This window comes from Aotus nancymaae, unplaced genomic scaffold, assembly GCF_030222135.1.
Source record: "Aotus nancymaae isolate 86718 unplaced genomic scaffold, 86718_ANA_hifiasm-v0.15.2.pri h1tg000076l, whole genome shotgun sequence".
Classification (NCBI taxonomy): Eukaryota; Metazoa; Chordata; class Mammalia; order Primates; family Aotidae; genus Aotus; species Aotus nancymaae.
This window is the reverse complement of record NW_026988491.1, coordinates 14,004,838-14,023,402: the sequence shown is the minus strand read 5'-3', so window position 1 is coordinate 14,023,402 and position 18,565 is coordinate 14,004,838. Positions and strand designations below refer to the sequence as shown.

At 39.0% G+C, this 18,565-nt stretch overlaps 1 protein-coding gene and 1 pseudogene across 1 annotated transcript in view; one reads left to right on the top strand and one right to left on the bottom strand.

Moving 5' to 3' along the window:
* Window positions 1–11,035, top strand: part of ENTHD1 (ENTH domain containing 1) — a 124,664-nt gene extending 113,629 nt beyond the window's left edge. Inside the window, exons 6-7 of the mRNA XM_012458904.2 lie at window positions 10,236–10,535; window positions 10,728–11,035. Coding sequence (XP_012314327.1) covers window positions 10,236–10,535; window positions 10,728–11,035 — 608 coding nt within the window. The remainder of the gene's footprint in view (window positions 1–10,235; window positions 10,536–10,727) is intronic.
* On the bottom strand, window positions 3,644–4,723 carry LOC105721764 (mitochondrial fission regulator 2-like; annotated as a pseudogene).
* Window positions 11,036–18,565: the final 7,530 nt, after the last annotated feature.

Below are 18,565 nucleotides of genomic sequence, written 5' to 3'. Positions count from 1 at the left end.
GCTGACCCCTGGATTACAAGCTAGCAGGTAAACCAGGTAAGGCAGAATACATGGCAGCAAGGAAGTGGTAAGAAAGTGGCTGAAGAGATGGGTAATGGGCATCTAGACTGGTTAAGAAAGGAGGCAGGCCGGGCGCGGTGGCTCAAGCCTGTAATCCCAGCACTTTGGGAGGCCGAGGCGGGTGGATCACGAGGTCAAGAGATCGAGACCATCCTGGTCAACATGGTGAAACCCCGTCTCTACTAATACAAAAAATTAGCTGGGCATGGTGGTGCGTGCCTGTAATCCCAGCTACTCAGGAGGCTGAGGCAGGAGAATTGCCTGAACCCAGGAGGCGGAGGTTGCGGTGAGCCGAGATCACGCCATTGCACTCCAGCCTGGGTATCAAGAGCGAAACTCCATCTCAAAAAAAAAAAAAAAAAAAAAAAAAAAAAGAAAGGAGGCAAAGCCAGGCAGGCATTAATAGAGTGGGAGAAAATAGGATTTTCATTGCATCTGTTCTCTCAGTGAGGTCAAAGTATCAGTATGTTGGAAAGAATCGGAGAGCTGGAAGTAAGCGAGAAGAAAAGTAATTCTGGAAAACAGGTTTCAGACGAGGGCAGTCCTGAGGGAGGACATGTTCTAGGCACTACTCAGAGCAATGGCTGAAGGTCATTGTGAGGAATTCAAGAAATGATGAGGCCAGAGTGGATGGCTAATCTCCATGGACACTGCCGTCACTCAGGGTGATGGAGAATAGAGAAGACGGTGTCTGTGTTCCAGTTTTAAGAACTATTTGTTTATATGAAGGGTCCAGGTCTGGCTTTATAAAGTCTTTAGAGATAATGAGTTAGGAAAATTTAAAAATTCTTGCACGCTCATATTTTAGTGGATCTCAACTCTCGGGAAAGCTAAGGCAGCCACCTAATACACCTTAATATTGGTACCAAATGAGAGGGACATATTTGCTGCTGCAACCTTATTTCATCTTTTGATACTAAATGACTCTGTTCCTAGAAGGGCTTATTTCTTCCCCTCAGTTTAAATTTTAAGTTATTTATCTGTAGCTCAAACTATTCTTTTAAGTGATTAGATATTTGATCATGTACACCAAAAAGGGGGAGGAAGCTAGCAGATTCTTAGAAGCTAGAAATGGTAGCAGACAGCCTTCATTATATTCTCATAAGCCACGGTTATAGTAAGTGTGTTCAACTACACTGGACTTGGCTAATTATTTTGGTGGAAAAAAATCAGTGTTCTGCACTTTCTCATATTGGATAGAGGTAGACACTGTCACTGGCTTCATCCTTTTTTCCGATCTAATTGGCTTTTTACCATGACCTTCACCAGTACTTATTCTAGATCGCTGTTTTTCGTTCACCTTTAGTAGTGAAAGAAACCAAACTTGACACAGACACACACACATGACCCATTAATCATGCACATTTCCTTCTCGTCTATAAAAGACTTCAGAGGCAGAAACTGAGGAAAATGGTAGAAAACCGTTCTGCAAAGTGTCTTGGCAAAGCCTGAGTTACTGGTCAGGCAGGCTCAGAAGCACCATGCAGAGTAGAGTTGAAGGCAGCCTTCCTCACCCTTCCAGGGAGGCAGCCCAGCAACTCTTCCAGTATACAGCTCCTGCCTGCTGTTGCACAGGCCAAAAACCACACCTTTCTGATTTTCAAAACTTAGTGAACCAAGTTTATACTTTATAAGTGAGATAATTCTTTAATCCAATTTTCCCAATAAAAATTTAGCATAAGCAATTAAGAGGTTTCCTAAATCTATTATTTTATGTAGCATATTTATAATGACATTAAATTTCCAAATGTTACACTTTTAAAAAATTGAGATCTAATTAATATACCATAAAATACATCCTTTTAAAATGTATGATTTATTAGCTTTTAGTATATTCTCAGCGTTGTGCAACCATCACCACTAATTCAGAAACACTTTCATCGCCTGCTAAAAATCCTATACTCATTAGTAGTCACTCCCCATTTCTCCTTTCTTCTAATTCCCATCAGCCACAGATCTTGCTGTCTCTATGTATTTGCCTATTCTAGACATTTCATATAAACAGAATCATGCAATATGTGGCCTTTTATGTTTGGCTTATTTCACTTAGCATATTTTCAGGATTCATCCATGTTGTAACATATTCCCTGTAACGTCCATGTTGTACTTCATTCCTTTTTATGGTTAATCCCATTGTAACAAGATATAGATATAGATTAGATAGAAATATAGTATACCAAAATATAATTATATGTAATATGTATTATATAATACATATATATTATATAAATAAAATATTAAATAAAATCATATAAATAAAATAATTATATATTATTTTTATTATTAAAAATTTAATATTAAAATTATAGAATTATTAAATTATTTAAATTAAAAATATAAAAATTGAAAATATTTTAATTATATAAATTATAAGATATATATTATATAAATTATATAAATAAAATAAAATATAATTATATATAATATATAAAATATTAAATTATATAAATAAAATATTAAATTTATCTATTATAATATATATCTATTATATATACCAAATATATCTATTTCTCTCTATATATATAGAAGAGAGAAACATTTCTATAGAAGAGAGAGAGAAATAGATATACTTTTTGGCAATTACAAATAATTCTGCTACAGACATTTGTGGAAAATGTTACGTTGTTATTTTTTTAAGGCTCATGTATTATACACTCTACAAAGGAACAGAGTATAAAGAACGAAGGAAACAAAATGACAGCATACACATTTACATAGCACGTATGGGCCAAACTTGTCAGGATTCTTTAGAACTTAACATTTAACAGCCAAATCAGTTTCTACAAATAATTTATTATCTCAGCAAGAAGTTTTAGAAGACTCAACCTATGTGATTCAAACTATGACTATCTTAAGAAAAAAAGTTTAATTTTATCCTCTGAAAATCTCCAAATTGCTGGAGGCCAAGTGAACCTGATCAGTCCCAATTTTCAAAAGATTTGGCCGGGCATGGTGGCTCATGCCTGTAATCCTAGCATTTTGGGAGGCTGAGGTAGGCAGATTGCCTAAGCTCAGGAGTTTGAGACCAGCCTGGGCAACACAGTGAAACCCCATCTCTACTAAAAATACAAAAAATTAGCCAGCGTTGGCAGCATGCACCTATAGTCCCAGCTACTCTAGAGGCTGAGGCAGAATTGCTTGAACCCAGGAGGAGGAGGTTGCAGTGAGCCAAGATCGCTCCACTGCACTCCAGCCTGGGCAACAGAGCAAGACTCTGTCTCCAAAACAAAACAAACAAACAAACAAACAAACAAACAAAAAACAAACAAAAAAAGATTCAAAGGCTTTTAAGCCTATGACTTCTTAGGAAGTCGTAATTGCTTAGAAAAATTATTCAAAGTGTATATTCAGCTTTCAATGATATTAACATGCAAGAAAAAAATCCATACATCTAATTATCATCAGTAGCCATTTAATTGCTGGATCTTCCAAAACCAGAGACAAGTCTTCTTTTGAGTCAAGGTTCTTCAGACCTCTCCACTAATACGTTGCAGTATGCAGACTTTAACTTCATTTAACAGAAGAGAAGATCCTTTGAAATGTAGTGGATGACAGGCTGCCATATTTCTGCAGTCTCTCCTTCTCAGTGTAGACAGCTTTTGTTTCTGATACCTTGGTCAACAGCCTTTGTGTTTATCAGTTCTTCCTCAGTTCACTGTCCTTCTGACTGAGAACTATGATGTCCAAACATTGAAGTTTCTGGACAAGAAAATGGAGAAGGCTCCTAAGATCTATTTTCTCAAATGAATCATCTTCTTGAAATGCAGATTTCTGTGTAAGTGCATGAGATGTTAAAGACACCGAGTCCCAATGTGAATTTTCTCTTTTCCTCTTATGAATGGCTCTGCCACCAGGTGACTGTTCAGTTGCACAAAGTTTAACTTTATTTATGTCCTCTAGAACATCCAGCATGTTTGGAACTTCTTTATTTCTGTGGCTTTTGGAATGATGACTATACTGGCACCTGGGTGCTATTTGTTATTTCAGTAGCTGGATTATCTGAGTCACAAATATTATTAGATCCTAGTTGTATGGGAAGAAAACATGGAAGATGGAGAGAAGAAAACTGAGGAGGAAGTGGTGGTGAAAGAGGAGAAGAAAGCACTGAACTTGGAAACTGATCTGGCTCCCCACTCAGCTGAAGAGCCCCTGATGATGGCATTTGTCCCAAACTAATGGACCCATCATTCAAGCCAAAGGAGCTAGAATTTATACCGTTTTCAGTTCCTGCATTTCCACAGTTGCAGCAATCTGAGAGTGAAAAATAGCTCATCTTCAAGGGCAACTATTTTTTTAATTGCAGCTTCATTTACAGGCAGATCATTTTTCACTGGTTTGTTATGTCTTAGAGCAGATAACAGTGGATCCCAAACTAGGTGCAAAGGACGGACACATTCCATTTTCTCTTCACTTTTCCATATACTGTTTGAAATCTGAGATAACTGCCTTCCTCAACAATTGCCTCACACAAAATATCAGCAAAAGATGGAACAATAGATCCACAGTTATCAGAGTCTACAGAGTTCAAGAACTGGATCAACTTAAAATTCTGCCTTCAACAAGGTTCTAAGAGAAGCATTTTCTCAATAATATGAACAGTATTCCTAGTTGATCCATAGTCTTTATTTTCCCAAATCAGCAAAACCTGATCTATAGGAACACCAGAATATTCTCTATGAGAGACACTGATGAAATAAATACAGAAGCCAGTTCAAGGAAGCGTTATCAGTTTCTTGGTACCTTTCTCTGAAGCTGGCCTTCGGGTAACTACCAGAATGTCAAGTGGAGGGCATTGTGAATCCTGTGTGGGAATCCTCCTCACAGGCAGAGGCACTGGTCCTGGTCCGGGAGCACGCAGACATTGACCTGGTGTCTGCTCGCACACCTTGGCTTGCAGACTACCGGCAGTTTCGACACCCTCACTGAGGGGTGTGAGGTCAACCCGGTGCCATCCCTGGATAACTCTGCTCAGCCAGTGTAACTCTGTAGGAGGCATGGTTGTCTCCTCCTGTGCCCAGCCAACCTATCAGCGGTCCCAAGGACAGGACCACTCTGTGTTACATTTTTAACCATGGAACAAAATCACAGTATTTTAATTTGTGTATAGTTAACTTGACAGCCACTGAGTATCAGCTAGGAGGACTGAAAGAGACGAATTGGAGAATGACAAAAACTTCTCTGTTTTACAGTGAACTATTTAAAGTGTTTAGTTGACCAAAGACCTTCTGCTTACAGAAAGATTTATATTTCTAACTCAGAGTTTTTAATTATTTCTAGAAATTTGTCATTTTATTTTTGCAACAGTTCTAAATGCTTTTAAAATAGAAAGTTTTAATACCACGATTAACTGGTCCAATATTATTTATGAGTATAATAAGTTAAAGTGAACACACCAGCATTTGGAATAATTTTATCAGTGCTATCTTCAAGCGAGCCCAACATTAATTGCTGTGCATATATCACACAATGAGATTTTAAAAATACAGCGATTTACTGTAGCTAATTTCAGCTCTGCTGAGTAGACTGTGTGAATGTTAACAAGAGACCCAAATAACTTCTGTAGTGAGCCTGGGCAGGAGAACTAAACGGGCAGTGGGGATGCACCCTGAAGAGCAGCTTCAAGTGTGTGTACAGCTGTGGAGTGTTTGAAAACAAGAGTAAATTGCTATGCGGCAATTATAGATGAAGTGGCTTCTTATAAGCAAAAGCATCATGTAGCCTATGAATCAAAGCTGCAAAACTGTAAACAATGATAAGCGATTTCGTCAGCAGTTGTAGTCATAAGGCAAAAGGAAGGTGGCTAAATAGTAGAAAGCAGTGGGTCTCAAACTTCGGCATGCCTCAGAAACACCTGGCAGCGTGTTACAACTTCGTCTTCTGGGCCCAGCCCCCCAGTTTCTGATTTAGTAGATCTGGGACCCAAGAACTTCGTTACTGGCAAATCCCCAGATGACGCTACTGTGGTCACCTTTTGAGAACCACTGGCATCAGGTTTTTCAGTCACAGCGTATATATGTGACTAACATAACTGCATATCTTTATATAAGATAGCATGATATTAGTATTTGACCCAAATATGATTTTCCTCTTGGCCTACTGAAAATGTTTCTTCTTATGTCATTCTTTCTCACTAGAGGGAACTCAAATTTGATTTCCGGAGTATCTTCTTAGTACTTTAACAGATCTGTTTTGAGTCCTAGAATCTTTTTTGGAAACAGCGTCTCACCCTTTTACCCAGGTTGGGTTCTCCTCCCTAGCATGACCACGGTTCACTGCATCCTGAAACTCCCAGGCTCAGGTGATCCTCCCACTTCAACCTCCCAAGTAGCTGGGACCAAAGGTACACACCACCATGCCCAATTGATTTTTATACTTTTTGTAGAGAAGGGTTTTCACCATGTTGTTCAGGCTGGTCTCAAATTCCCGGGCCTAAACTATCCTCCCACTCGAACTCCCAAAGTGCTGGGATTATAGATGTGAGCCACTGTGCCAGGTCGGGTCCTAGAATCTCACCAAGAATAGATAGTTCTGTAAAGTGATGCACTGATCTTGCCTCAAATATCCCTACCAAATGGTTATTCAAGCTGTGCCTGAGCTCTGAGCGTCACTCACCATGGTCCTTTTCGTGTGTGAAGAACCGTGACAATGAGGAACTACTTTATTAATTGAGCTAAAATCTGTTTTCTGTAAGTTTTACCTGTTGATCCCAGTTCTAGATCATGCAAACTATGAGTAATGGAAGGTATTATTATTAAGGTTTTCTGATTGTCTTCAAATAATTAAATATAGCCTCTTATCCTTCTACCATCTCTTTTTGGGTAAGGATTAGCATATCCATCGACCATTTCTTATAGATAAGATGTCAAGTCCCCTCACTGTCCTGGTTACCTGCCTTCTAAATTTTGTACTCAAAATTTAACGTAATTCTGTAACACAGTAAAAATAATTCTAATGTAATAGAATTGTGTGGAAGTAAAGAATTATGATTAAGATCATATTCTTTGACATCAGAGAAACTTGAATTTGAATCCCATCTTTGCCCTTTTCTAGCAAGCTTTGTGGTCTTGGGAAAGATTTTTAGCCTCTTTCAGATTCCTTTGCCTCATATTTTAAAATGGGGTTATAAAATCTACTCCATCTTCTGCTGAACAAAGATAATTAAACAGGAACTAATTGAGGGGGCCAGGCACAGTGGCTCACAGAGGTAATCCCAGCTTTGGGAGGCTGAGGCACAAGGATCGCTTGAGGCCAGGAGTTTGAGACCAGCCTGGCCAATGTGGCAAGACCCGTTTTCTATAAAAAATTTAAGAAAAGAGTCAGGGATGGTGGCCCACACCTGTAGTCTCAGCTATAGGAAGGCTGAGGCAGAAGGATAGCTTGAGCCAGGTTGAGGCTGCAGTGAGTCATGATCACATCACTGCACTCCAGTCTGAGTGACAGAGCAAGATCCTGTCTCTAAAAAAAGAAAAAACAGGGATTTGAAAAGTAGTTAAGTTCTTAGACTTGTCTGCTTTGCTGAACAGGTGAACTGTTACTGTGAATACCCACCTACCTCTGCATCCAGTGGCAGAGTCTGTAGATTTGTTTTCTGGAGAGGGCAGATGGAAGGTCTCTAAATTAGAGATGCTAGGTAGAATTACAAGCATGGGTACTGTCACCAAAGCTACAGGATTAAGCGATGATATGTAAACCAAATGCTGAATGCTGCAGCCCCCTCCCCCTGCTGGCCTCCCAGTACCCTGGTAGCTAGACCTTTACTCTCTAGGTAGGAGATAGGACACCTGTTCTCCAACTGGCTGGCCTAGAGGAAATAACTAAAGATATTGACATTAGTGGTTCCCCAAAAAATGACTATTAACTAAAGCTCAAAGTTGACAAGTGCCATATACACACTCAAAATTCCTTTCAACTTTTTAACCCTCCACTCTTAAACATAGGCAGACAGAAGGAGTGCCAAACATCTGAACAAACTTGTAATATGAAACATTGAAACAAAAACAAAGGAAAACAATTTTGAGGAAACATACACTATGAAGGGAAAGGAAAACTTTTTAAAAGCTTATCATTATTATCCTCAAAGAAATAAGAGAATACAGTATATGAAACAAGAACAAGATGTTACAAAAAGAATTTCTGAAAACCAAAGAAGCTCTTGGAAATTTAAAAATATAATAGCAGAAATATAAGAAATCGACGAGAGGACTGAACGCTAACGTTGACAAAATCTACATGGAAGTAAAGCAAAAAGACAAAGGTAGGGAAAATGAGGAAGAAAAGCAGAAAAATTACAGGACCAGTCCAGGAGATCTAACATCTGACAAGAAGAGGTTCTGAAAGAGACAACAGAGAAAACACAGAGGAGAAAAGAAGTGATTCAGTCATTTAGGGAAATTTTCTGGGGCTGAAGGAAATAGGTTGCCTGACTGAATTGACCTCAGTGAGTGAAAATAGTCTCACTTCAGGGCACATCACTGAAAAGCTTCCAAATCCTCTGAAACAAAAGAAATTCTGTGATGCTTCAGAGAAAAAACAGGTTCTATGCAATGGATAAGAATTCGAATGGCTCCAACCCCTGAGCAGCAATACTAGAAACAAGAAAACAGTGAAATGTGGCCTTCAAACTTCCGAAAGAATGATTTCTGACCTAGAATTCTTTAACCAAACTATCATTAAGCCTAAAAGTAGAGTACAGACATTTTCAGACATGCAAGTTCTCAAAACGTTTTCTTCTCATGGCTGTCATCGTTAACATGCCCACTACCATCTTTCCATCTTGTTAATCCAAAGATAGAATGTCTCGATTAGCCTGACCTAGATTCCTAACTGTTCTTGGCTTTTCTTGACCATGTGCTGATGAAGTTCCCGCTTTCCTTTTCATGTCCCTGCTGTTGCATCAGCTGAGAATATATTTCATCCCCAAAAAAGTTTTGTGATTGGAATTTTTCCTGAGAACTGGGGATAGGCCATGGAAGACTCTGAAGCAAAAAAATAGAAGCTGCCTGCCCTGGCCATAGTTTTTACAGGAGGTCCAATTTAGTTTAGAAGGGACGTGAATACATAAAGCAAAATAAAATAGAAAAATAAGCCATATGTTCTCATTAGTAAGCATCAATTTCCCTCTTCTGTGACTTACAATAAATTTCTTTTTTTAAGTCGCAAGTTCAGAGTTAGTTGCAAAAAGTTTAGAACTGGATTCCACCGATTTGTATCACGTATCATAAGTGAATGTCAACAGATACTCCAAGAAGAAGAAAAAAGTTACATGTTTAAGAAAGCTTGGGAAACACCTGAATAAATTAGCAAAGATTTCTCAGAACTTTAAATGCACTGATGGACATTGTTAATTTCCTTCCGGAGGCACAGTATGCGATTGCCCAGTTTTATTGACGATGAAGCCTGTTTTTACAAAACATCTTCTGACATCTGAAGGAACACGGTGTTTCTCAGAACAGTTTGGGAAATAATGATTTAGAACAAAGTGTGGGAGATTTAATATGATTTTGCCTGAAAGGAAGTGAAAAGTTTACGAAATCTGTAATTTTATGAAACAAACAAAAAAAGGTTTACAATGCTTTTTACTTTACTTTTAGTTTCTTGGTGAGAAAAAAAAATGATGATATACATTTGCCAAAGTGTTCTAGAGCTCAGATGGATTGGACTTCAGTCTTGATTATATTTCACTACAGAGAGAAAAATATTTATTTCACTAACTTTTGGATATTTGTAGTTGGGTAGTTCATTTTGCCATAATAATCTCTACAGGAAAAAAATTTAAAAGTTGAAGGAATCTGTTACAGTTTTCTCACACTTTCTACTTTAAATACCAACTTAAAATGCTGGCAGTCTGTAGAATGGGGTTTAATACTTTTCTGCTCTCTCTGATTAAGTTTAGTGTAAAAATATGTTGGGCAGGGATTGAGTCAAGATGAGTCAAGATGAATATTGATAATTCTATTTTAGCTTCATTTCCATGGTATTATTGATATATAATACATCTGTAGATTTTCTTAGTTTCCTGCTTTGGGTTTTTTTAAGCTTATTATGAATAGTTAACATTTAAAATTCTAAGCAGTTTATTTATGTTGAGCCCTTCCAGATAGGCTTTTACATTATAAAATTATTGCCGCTATTACTCTCCTTTGTACGTTGCATAAATCTTTTTCTCTCATTTTTAGTCTCAACTGCCTCTGAGGAAGCATCTACCTTTTCTCCTTTATCCATGTCATCTCCTGATTTAGCCTCTCCAGAGAAGTCAGCTCATCTCTTATCCCCGATTCTGGCCAGACCTTCTTCCTTCTGGACTTTGTCACATCAACAGATGTTTTCTGCCTCCTTTAAAGATAAAGATAAGTCGGCCAAGCTGCATCACTCCTTTGCTTCTAAGGGCCCAGTGTCTTCTGATGCAGAGGAAAATTGCAACCTCAATCTACTGGGAATTCGTCCAAACAACTCTGATTTTGCTAAAAAGAACATAAGTCCTATTTCTAGTAGTCACCGGGGAGAGTTTTCCACCCCAAATGCAGACCGTATTTCTGGTAGTAATTGGGGAGGGTTTTCTACCAGGAATGTAGAACATATTTCTAGTAGTCACCAGGGAGAGTTTTCCACCCCAAATGCAGACCGTATTTCTAGTAGTAACTGGGAAGGGTTTTCTACCAGGAATGTAGAACATACTTCTAGTAGTCACTGGGGAGAGTTTTGCACCCAAAATGTAGACCAGTTCATCCCTCTGTGCTGTTCTGGTTTTCGGTCAACCAAAGACTTCTCCAGGGAACTTGAAGCAAAGAATTCCATTAGTGTTCTTCTAAGGGAGGTAAAAAGTGCTTTGGCTAGATTACGTGAAGATCTGAGCACACTGATCCAAGAACTTAGTGTCATCAATAGTCATCTGATGAGCGTGAGTTTGAATAGTTCACAAATGAGCCAGTCTTCACAGGTCCCCCAGTCTTCTGAGGGGAGCGCAGATCAAATCTAATCGGTGCACTATCTATTTTTGATGGAACTCATGTGGTTCCACTTCCCCAAGACTTAAGTTAACATTGTATACATTCATATTACTATGGCAAAAAGGGGGATGGTTTAATTTTTCCTTTTCAGGTTTATTAACAAGTATCTTTCAAACCAATAATTTCATTTGGGTGGTTTTTTAAAAGGGAAAGATGTCACCTTTAATAATTTCAGATTTAGATATTAGTTCATTTGAAACATAAGAGAATTTCATTCTTTCATGCTCTGTACCTTAATTGGGTTAAGCATTAGTGAAAATTGTGGTAAGACCTCAAACTGTAAACTACTATTCAAGAGCGTTTGGCTAAGGAGACAGGAAGAAGCTCTTTATCTTTCAACTGTATGGAGCTTGTTAAGCCTCTGAGGTGACCCAGGAGAATCAAGTTTGAGGTATACATTTCACATGTTCTTTTGCAAGTTTTAGGTTCTGCAAACCGAGGGCCAGAAATCTTTTCTTTCTTCCAGTGCCAGTGTTGGGAGTTAAATGGAAATAAGCAGGACATGAAACAAGTGTTTTTATTGTCAATGTATATTGCAAAGTGAATTCAAATGCATACTTTTTATTCTATTTCAGAAAATGAATTTGATGTTTTTCATCTTATGTGTATCTTTTTAATTCATTAAGACAGCCTTTGAAATAGGAATGTCTCAGTTATTTATGGGCTAAACAATCCAGTTTGGGTATTACAGGCCAGTGATACCCAACCCTGCTACACACTGGAATCACCACAGCAGCTTTCCTTTCATTTTATATTTGTCAGGGAGAATAGCGTAATGGGTCCATGTGCCCATCACTCAGTTTCAACAATTACCAACTCAAGGCAAAAATGATCCTGATTATTTTGAAGACATACGAAACATTTTAAAAATACACTAATGCCAGGGTCCTGTTCCCAGACTAATTGAAACTGGTTTTCATCATGCAGACTGAATTAGGAGATAAAGGGAATTGTCACTGAAAAGACCTTAAAGCTGGAGGAATTTGGCATGGTTGAAGAATGTCAAGGCTGGTGTGGCTGGAGTGAAGTGAGCAAAGGGGAGAGCAGCCGGAGATCAAGGTCATGGAGCAAAGGTTACAGATGGCACAGGTTCTTAAAAACCATTGTTAGAGATTTTGGCTTCTACCCTGTGAAATAAAAAATTAGGATAGGGGTTTAGGATACAAAATAATATGTGACTCTGATTCTAAATGATTGCTCTGGTTTGGCAGGGGAAGTGGTACGAGAACGTGAGGTGAGGCAGGTAAGCTGTTGCAGGTCTTCAGATGAGAGCTGATGGCGGCTCAAAGCTGGGTGGGCATAGTAAGGGTGAGTGAGAAGTTATTAGTTCAGGCATTCACCAATGGATTGGACAAAATATATAAGAGAAAGAAGAGTCAGTGACAGATTCAAAGTATTGGACCGAGCAACTGAAATTCAAGATGACATTGCCATCGACTGAGATGAGGAAGGCTGTAGGTAGAGAACATCTAGAGACATTCATTTTGGGATATGTTAATTTCAATTATGTGTTAGATAGCCAAGTAGGCACCTGGACGTGAAAGCTGAGATTTCGAGGGAGTCTAGTGGGATGGAGGCAGGCAGTTAGGAATTTGGTGGTTATTTAAAACTATAAGACGAAATGAAATGATCAACGGACTAAGCGTGATCATGGAGAGAAGTTGAAGGCCTGAGCCCTATGCCATTATAACAAAGAGATTAAGAAAAAGTTGAAGAGAGAGAGCATGGGGAGAAATGCCAGATATAGGTGAAGGGGAGGAAGGCAGCAAATCACACTGCCAAGTGTGTACCTATGCAACAATCTTGCATGTTCTTCACATGTACCCCAAAACCTAAAATGCAATTAAAAAAAAAAAAAGAAAAATTGCTTTTTACTCAGGAGTTGTGAAGATTCAGCAATCACCACCTGGTGTCCTGGGCTTTAACAAAATCTGTCTATTTAGATCCTGTAATATATCAACTGTGAATTGTACCCCAACCAGCCAGTTACTCAAAAAAAAAAAAAAAAAAAAAAAGAAAGAAAGAAAGAAAGAAAAGAAAAAGTTGAAGAGCCAATGAAAGAAACTGAGAATACCCCATCACCCAGGTAGGAATTAAACAATAGTGTGTGGTGTTTGGAAACGAAGGTTGTACAGTTTTACATTGGATACATGCCCTTTACATAGATTCACCAATTGTTAACATTTTGCCGTGTTCACTTTATCTCCCTCTGTTGCTAAACATGTTTACATATGCATCATATAGAGAGACATGCTTTACCGAACTATCTGAAGGTAAGTTGCAGACATTTTGATGCTTCTCAACACTTATGGTGAACATACTTACTACATGATCAAGGGTAATGATTATCCAACTTACCTTCCAGTTAATTACTTCTCTCTTCAGCTGTGTCTAGTCCATTATCAAATCATCCCATCAGGTTTTAATTAGGTTATTATATTTTTTATTTCTAGAATTTTACTTGGTTCTTTTAAAATTTCCTATAGTTTTATAAGTTAATGTTTCCTACAGATATTTTCAACTATATCTTTACTATTAAAATAGTAACCAAATTAGTGTAGAATTCTTACTAGTAAGAATATTAGGCTGGGCATGGTGGTTCATGCCTGTAATCCCATCACTTTAGGAGGCCGAGGTGGGAGGATCACTTAAGCCTAGGAGTTCTAGACCAGCCTGGGCAACATAGCTAGACTGTGTCTCTACGAAAAAATAGAAAATTACCTGGGTATGGTAGCATGTGCCTGTGGTCCCAGCTACTCAAGAGGATGAGATGGGAGGGTTGCTTGGGCCTGGGAGGCTGAGGTGGCAGTGAGCTGTGATCACACCACTGCACTCCAGCCTGGGTGACAGAGTGAGACCCTGTCAAAAAAATAAATAAATAAAAGAATATTAAGTAAACTAGAGAGTATTCTTACCAGTAAACTAGTAATAATTATTTAATATATACATTTAAGATTATAAATAGCTTAAATGCATAGCTGCATTCCATAAAGCTTTTAAAGTTGAAATGTAATTCACATACCATAAAATTTACCTTCTTAAAGTGTGTAATTCAGTGATTTCTAGTGTATTCACAAGTTTGCACAGCCATCACCATTATCCAATTCCAGAACATTTTCACCATCACAAAAAGGCACCTTATCCGCATTTGTAGCTGCTCCCCATGCCCCCCTCCTCCAAGCTCCCGGCTACCACTCATTTGCTGTCTGTTTCCATGAATCTACCTACTTTGGCTATTTCATATAAATGGAATTACATAGTACGTAGCTCTTTGTGTTAGACTTCTTAACTTAGCATATAGCTTACATTCTTTTTGTGGTGGAATAATATCCATTGTATGGATAGATCACATTTTGTTTATCCATTCATCAGCTGGTGAACATTGGTGTTGTTTACACTGTCTGGCTACTGTGAATGCTGCTGCTGTGAACGTTTGTGTGAATGTCTTTCACTTCTCTTGGGCATATACCTAGGAGTGGAATTGCTGAGTCATATGGTAACTCTTATGTTTACCTTGCTGAGGAACTGCCAAACTGTTTCCCAAAGTGACTGTACCATTTTACCACAAGTTTTGGTATGTAGTATTTTCACTGTCTTTTAGCTCCAAACATATTCTAATTCCTATTATGAAGAAGTAGTGAGGTGCATTTCCTCATTTCCACACATATTAACAAAAGTTAGATATTATTTTTTGTTAATTTGATGTCTCCACCGGTTTGTGCTCATGGCATTGTATTTCCTTGTGTGCCTGATTATCTTTGACTATGTGGTGGTCATGATACTTGGAAAATTATTTGTATGAATAATGCAAGAACCTGCTTTTTATTTCTGCCAAGTGCCTGGTGTACCTTAACCTTAACACACAGGTTAAGTCGATTAAGGTCATGGCTTAAAGTTCTCTAGAACACCTAGGTTAATCCCAGCGTTAAATTCCTCATAAGAGTTGGTTTATTTCCAATTCATTCTCACTGCGTAGCTATTAGATTTCCCTTTATTATAAGGAACATCTCGTGTTAGACTTCCCACCTTTTATGAAGGTGATTTCTGTTCCTTCACCATCAAAATGGAAGTTGGAATTTGTTGGACTCAGCAAGTGCCTTCAGGGAAAAGTGGCTTCTGTGATCATTTACCTACCTATCAGGTGCCTGAGTACCTACTATTTGTAAGGCTCTGTACCAGTCCTTGAGAATACAAGAGGGAGTGCACATAAACTTCTTTATAAAATAAGGATGAAATATGAAGACGTTGTCCACAGGCTTTCTTCACACCTCTGGGAGATCGGCCAGTGGATTTCTAGGGAGTTCCTAGTGGGATGCAGCGTCTCCTTTTTGTACTGGCTGTAACATTCCTTAGCTGTAGATTTTAACTAGGACTTGGAGAGCTCATATATTTTAATGCAACCATGCAAACATTGGTTAATTAGTATAATTAACAAGCACTTATTTGAGCCTCTATTTAGCCAATTCCATTAAATGAGTAGAACAAAGTTGGCTTAAATTAAGAGTGGCTGTGTTCTGATTGACTTGGTAATTATCTTAGATTAAAAATACTTCATTAGATGTTATTCTCTTAAGTACTTTGGAACTTGAGGATCCTATTTTATAGGCAGTTATAAAAATATTTTACAGTTTGCTTACTGTCGAATTACTGATGCGTTCATTCTTTAAATATGTATTAAGCACCTATGATGAGTAGGCAGTTTGCTGGACATTGGGGACACCACAGTGGGCAGGATGGATGTGCTCACTGCATGTGCTCACGGCCTTCAGAGCTAGTTCAGTGGAGACACAGACAGATAAGTGGGTAGTTGTTGTCTCACGTGTAGGTCCTATAAATTTGGGAGCACAGCGTGGTGTGGCAGAGCCTGATAAAGTGTGACAACCCGCTCTGATTAGGGCCTCTGGGGATGCTGCATGGAGGAAATGAAGTCCAAATGGAATCCTAAAGGATAACCAGGAGTTCGTCCAGCAAAATGAGTCAGGGGAGACAGGATTTTCTAGGCAGGGAGGACAGCACATTCAAAAGCTGGGGGCAAGAGAGAACTTGATGAACTTGAATACAGGTTGTATAGAACTAGCGGTGGGTCAGAAATTAGAATGACTAGGTTCAGACTTGATGCAGTGACACAGTGGGTGATGGTTAGGTGACTTGAACAGACTGAATAAAAGAAAAAGATGGAGTGACAAGTAAATGGATCGTATTGAAAATAGAGTGTCATAGAAATCTGGAGACTAAAGAGTTTCCAAAATCCATTCCAAATGAGTTCATTGTCACAGTGCTTTGCCCTGAATATGCAAGGAGTCCTTCTTTTGTGTGCTTTCATTTTAAAGAGAAAGGGAAGACGGAGAACAACCTGGTGAATCAGTTACATATTCAATATACTGCGGACTGGCTTTCCAGGCTTCACTTTATTTTTAATAGACTAGATGCTGACATGTGATAAAAGGGTTTAGATGTGTAGATTTGCGAGATTTTTCTTTCTTGCAGAACACCAAGTAATTTGAGGAGGCCAAGCATATTACTGTTATGCCAGAAGATATGTGCCACCTTTTATCAGCAGGCAGGCTTAGAAGAGAGAAAACTGGCTCAGAAGAAACTAGGTTTTCAAGATGATTTTGTTTGGTAATTTTGAATTCTGTTTTCTCACTGATGGTGCAGAAAGTTCTCAAAGATATGGTAATTATTGCAGAATTATGGCTTCAGGCATTTGCAGTTATTCAAACAGTAAAATTCCATTATAACACACCACCATCTATGTGTTCACTTGTGCTGCATTTGAGAACTTGTCCCCTGTACTGTGTACTACCTCTTTCTTGTAACACAGAACTCCTATAGCATGGAGGAGGAGAAATCCTAGAACTTGAATCACAGAGGGTAAAGATAAAGGACGATTATTGCATTCCATATGGCAGATGCCACATGGTCGGGCTAAATCATTAAACTACTGCCCATACAGGTTTTGGTCCAGTATCCTGTTGGGTCTGTGTAGAGTTCTTAAACAGTTGCACACTCAGAAATCTGATAAATTATACTTTCTTCACACTTGTTCTTATATCATGGTTCATTTGTTTAACTGAAAAGCTTTCAGCACATCACAAAGGTGGTAAAAGCAATGTTTAGCAGTATATATCAGCTCGTCTGTTGATAAGGTGAGATTATTCACTCTCACTGATTAAATCAATCATCAATAAAATTAGTGAATCATCAGTCCATATTGCTGCTGAGGTGACGTTATATGAAAAGTCTACTTCGTTTTTGCATTTGGGTCATCTCACAGGTTATTATTCACAAAGATTGTTCTGATTGTGAATCTAGTAAGATGAGTCCCCCACCTACAGAATATTTGGGATTTAGAAAGCATTCTAATTGATATAGTAAAAGCCTTTTGGACACAATTAGAAATCGAAACTATTGGTAGCTGGGAAAATCCTCCCCTTCAAAATAAAAGACATGGACTTAGAACGATGAAGAGAAAGGGCATTCCAGGTGGAGGGACTGTCGGGACTAGCAGAGGTGAGACATAAGCACGTCCATCCATGCCTGCTGCAGGGCACAGGCAGCCTGACTGCCACCAGAGATGGTGTCTGTGGGAGATGCTTTCCGAGTTCCCGAGGATGGATGAGTGGCTTGGAGATATTCTTACTATGAAAAACAAACATCTCTTCAGTTCCACTAATACTACTGAATGCAGCCTCTGCTCTAGGTGCTTAAGATGCATTCACTAACAAAGTATTTTTTTTAAAAGCCCTGCCCTTGTGGAGCTTGCATTCTCGTGGACAGGAGAGAGAAGATCCGTAGTGAACACAAGCAATAAGCTAGTTATGTGGCATATTATTAGCAACAAACATGTGCCGTGAAGATATTGGAGCCGGGAAGGGATAGAAAGGGCTGGGCGACTGGAGGCGGCTTACGGTTTGGGATGTGCCTTCTAGGGCGGGGGTACGGCCAGTGCAAAGGCCCTGGCTTATAGCTGAGATGTTCACAGACTGGCAGGTGGCCAGTAAGTGTGGAATGGGATGTGGCAGGTGAGGACAGCAGAGGGGTAAGGGGGTGGGGGCTTCCAGACCACAATAAGGCCGGTGGTCCCACCCTGCGGGAAAGGGCATGTTGGAGCTTTTGAGCATAAGAGTGATGTGCTGTGTGGAGTGTTTCAAAAGCTCCTGGGCTGGCTCTTGTGTTGAGAACGGACTGCAGAGGCCAAGGCAGGGCAGGGAGGGTGGTTAGGAGACTGCTGGGTGCATGCTATGTGCCATGTGTTATTTTAAAAGTATGCTACGTGTATTAACTTGCTCAGTCCCCACCACAATCCTTTGAGGTAGGGACTACTATTATACCTGTTTTATTTTATTATACCTACTTTATAGGTATAATAGCACCTTTAAAGGAAATTGAGGCACAGAGAGTCTAAGCAACTTGCCTAAGGTCACCCAGCTACTAAATGGCAAAGCTGGGATTCAGATTCAGAGCCCACCCTCTTAGCCATCACAGGGCACAAGAGA